The following is a 3,312-nucleotide window of genomic DNA, read 5'->3' as shown; positions in this document are numbered from 1 at the left end:
AACTGGTTGAGATACGCAGAATATTTTGTAGTGCACTTACGCCATGTTGTTACGTGTAGGAAATACTCGAAAGCGGTCAAGCCACTATCATGCTATGAGAAGTGCCCATGTAATATAAAAAAGAAAACTTCCAGTGCTTGGAATCAGTGTGGCATGAGCACCACTACAGCAGCAAGCAAGAGGAGATCCCACTAGTGGAGTAAGGTATGCATTATTTTAAAATAAATTGCCTGGATTGAATGTGTTGCTCGCCAAAGGCGATTATACGTCGCAGCTACCTGTTGTCAGGAGCATACTCTTTATACGTCTAGCTAGACGCCTACTCACTTACAACGATCCCTCGCTGCCCTCGGTACTCTCGCTGCCTTCGACCTCCTCTAAGAAGCGCTCTTCATCAGCACTCGTGCTGCTTTCGTCCTCAGCGCTCTCGCTACCCTCCATTTCAACCAGGAAGCGCTCGGTATCAAGGCTTGCACTGTTGTCGTCGGCCTCGGCGCTCTCGCTGCCCTCGACTTCCTGCAAGAATCGCTCGCCGTCAACACTGTCGCTGCTGGTGTCGACGTCTGCACTCTCACTACCCTCGATTTCCTGAAGGAATCGGACACTGTCGACGCTCTCACTGCCTTCGTCATCTGCTGCACTATCGTCGCTGCCGTCGACCTCCTGCAGGAACCGCTCACCGTCAAAGCTATCGCTTCCCCCGTCAGTCGCCGCGCTGTCATCACCGCTGTCAACTGCCTGTAGGAAGCGTTCGCCATCAAGGCTCTCACTACCCTGGTCGTCAGCGGCACTATCGTCGCTGCTGTCCACTTCCATCAGGAACCGCTCGCCGTCAAGACTCTCGCTGCCCTCCGCATCAACGTCGGTGTCGGCGCTCTCACTCCCCTCCATCTCGAACAGGAAGCGCTCGCCCGCACCGCTGTCGCTGGCGTCCGTGCTGGCGTCGAAGCTGCCCAGGAAACTGTCGGCGTCGACCGATCGGAGGCTGGCGGCGTTGACACCATCGAAGGTGGCGAGTGCCAGCGCGGCGGCGGCGGCGAAGCTGAGGATGATGTTCAACTTGGTCATGGTTGCTGGTGGTTGGTTGTGGGGGGTGAGGTGTTTGCTGTGTTGTTGGCAAATTGAGTGATGAGTGCTGGAGGTATCCTGGCTTGGTTGGTTTTACAACGATAGAGGCGAGCGTGGGGTAGCGTTTTGCCAAACTAATCCAGCTACGGTTTTGCTGTATAGTGGAGTCCCACTGCGATGGTTCAGGAAGAGTGGAGATCTAGCGTACCGAACCTTCCCATCACGAAAAGAGGAACAAGAGTTCTCGAAATTATCAGCCGCGATGCACATCAACACGCCCACAGGGCTGTCGCCACTCACCTTCCCAGACACGTCCCGTGTCCGGGAATAGGCGCCACTAACACCATCGAAAATAGCTCTAAGCTTAGCTCAAATTCTGGCGATGATAGCCCATCAGTCCTGTGACTGTTTCTATCGCTGGACTGTACCAAACGTAGCTGGCAGCCGACACACAGATCACCAATATCTCTTCATCTTTAGCCAGACGACCGATAGAAAAAAATCAGCTACAATCTACTTGACGAATCGTATATTGGAAACTCGCATTGGCGATTGGGCAAGCCTAAAACGTTATCGATTTCCACCTTATTCTACGAATCATGGATTCCTTTACACTTTTCAACGGCTATTTGCGTACACCTGAGATGCAAGTTGTGGCGAATCTGAAGCGAAACGTTGTCGGCTCTTTCCCATGACAGAATAGCCAAGTAAGCACCGCTATATACAGCGTATCGGACACCAAGCAGAAAAATGCCGTTGGTTTTACAGTCTCTAGCTCTGGATCGAATGCAATCGATCACTTCCAATTTTCCCCTGGACCGAAAACACCTCCGCCCGACCTTCCCTCGACACCCTCGACTTCACCCAGCCACCACCAGCAACCATGACCAAGTTGAACATCATCCTCAGCTTCGCCGCCGCCGCCGCGCTGGCACTCGCCACCTTCGATGGTGTCAACGCCGCCAGCCTCCGATCGGTCGACGCCGACAGTTTCCTGGGCAGCTTCGACGCCAGCACGGACGCCAGCGACAGCGGTGCGGGCGAGCGCTTCCTGTTCGAGATGGAGGGGAGCGAGAGCGCCGACACCGACGTTGATGCGGAGGGCAGCGAGAGTCTTGACGGCGAGCGGTTCCTGCTGGAAGTGGAGAGCGGTGACGATAGTGCCGCCGATGATGAGGGAAGTGAGAGCTTCGCCGGCGAACGCTTCCTGCAGGCAGTTGACAGCGGTGACGACAGCGCAGCGACTGACGAGGGAAGTGAGAGCCTTGACGGCGAACGGTTCCTGCAGGAGATCGACGGCAGCGACGAAAGTGCCGGTGACGACGAGGGCAGTGAGAGCGTCGACGGAGAACGGTTCCTGCAGGAGATCGACGGCAGCGACGAAAGTGCCGGTGACGACGAGGGAAGCGAAAGCGTCGATGGTGAGCGGTTCCTCCAGGAAGTCGAGGGCAGTGAGAGCGCAGACGTCGACACCAGCAGCAACAGTGTCGACGGCGAGCGCTTCTTGCAGGAGGCCGAGGGCAGTGAGAGCGCCGAGACCGATGACAGCAGCGAGAGCTTTGACGGTGAGCGCTTCCTACTTGAAGTCGAAGGAAGCGAGGGTTCTGAGGCCGATGACAGCAGTGCGAGTCTTGATAGCGAACGCTTCCTGACCGAAGTCGATGCGGAGGGTAGCGAGAGTGCTGAGGATGAGGGCAGTGACAGCACCGAAGGCGAGCGCTTCTTGGCCGAGGTGGAGGGCAGCGAGAGTGCTGAGGATGAAGGCAGCGCGAGTGTCGACGGCGAGCGCTTCTTGGAGGAGTTCGAAGGCAGCGAGGGCGATGAAGGCAGTGAGAGCGGTAGCGCTTAATATTTATCGGCACAGTCTCTAGCTGACTAGACTAGGATTCGTTGAAGACTAGGATTCGTTTATGACCACCTTAAGCCTCGGGGCCCAAGGCATTTGCAGTACCAAGCAAATACAACTACTTAAGTAATTGCATTGCAACGATTTGTACAGCTTTCATCAACACGCGGGTTATCATTATGTTCATGAGGAGAGTTCACTTCGTTTATCGTGAAAACGGGGTGTCATGGTCGATGCGTATTTCGGATACCATGTATACTTATTCGCGTTATCCGCTGTATTCGATTCACGTGATTCACTTTTACGTGTGCAGTAGATGTTGGAATATCTATGGATTTTTCCTCTGGGATTTTTTCCTCTGGGATTTTTCCCTCTGGGATTTTTCCTCTGGGATCTAT

At 54.6% G+C, this 3,312-nt stretch overlaps 2 protein-coding genes across 2 annotated transcripts; one reads left to right on the top strand and one right to left on the bottom strand.

Moving 5' to 3' along the window:
- Positions 1–348: 348 nt before the first annotated feature.
- Positions 349–1,068, bottom strand: PHYSODRAFT_431288 (hypothetical protein; the record flags this gene model as incomplete). The annotated part of the gene is made up of 1 exon (XM_009541945.1): positions 349–1,068. A coding segment is annotated over one exon (720 nt), but the record flags the coding sequence as incomplete, so codon positions are not given.
- An 883-nt stretch (positions 1,069–1,951) lies between these two features.
- PHYSODRAFT_428243 (hypothetical protein) lies at positions 1,952–2,836 on the top strand (the record flags this gene model as incomplete). Its single annotated transcript, XM_009541944.1, has 1 exon — positions 1,952–2,836. A coding segment is annotated over one exon (885 nt), but the record flags the coding sequence as incomplete, so codon positions are not given.
- Between the last annotated feature and the right edge of the window lie 476 nt (positions 2,837–3,312).

This window comes from Phytophthora sojae (genome assembly GCF_000149755.1).
Source record: "Phytophthora sojae unplaced genomic scaffold PHYSOscaffold_74, whole genome shotgun sequence".
NCBI classification, from domain to species: Eukaryota; Oomycota; class Peronosporomycetes; order Peronosporales; family Peronosporaceae; genus Phytophthora; species Phytophthora sojae.
Note: the sequence above shows the minus strand (reverse complement) of the source record. Positions and strands in the feature narration are given on the sequence as shown.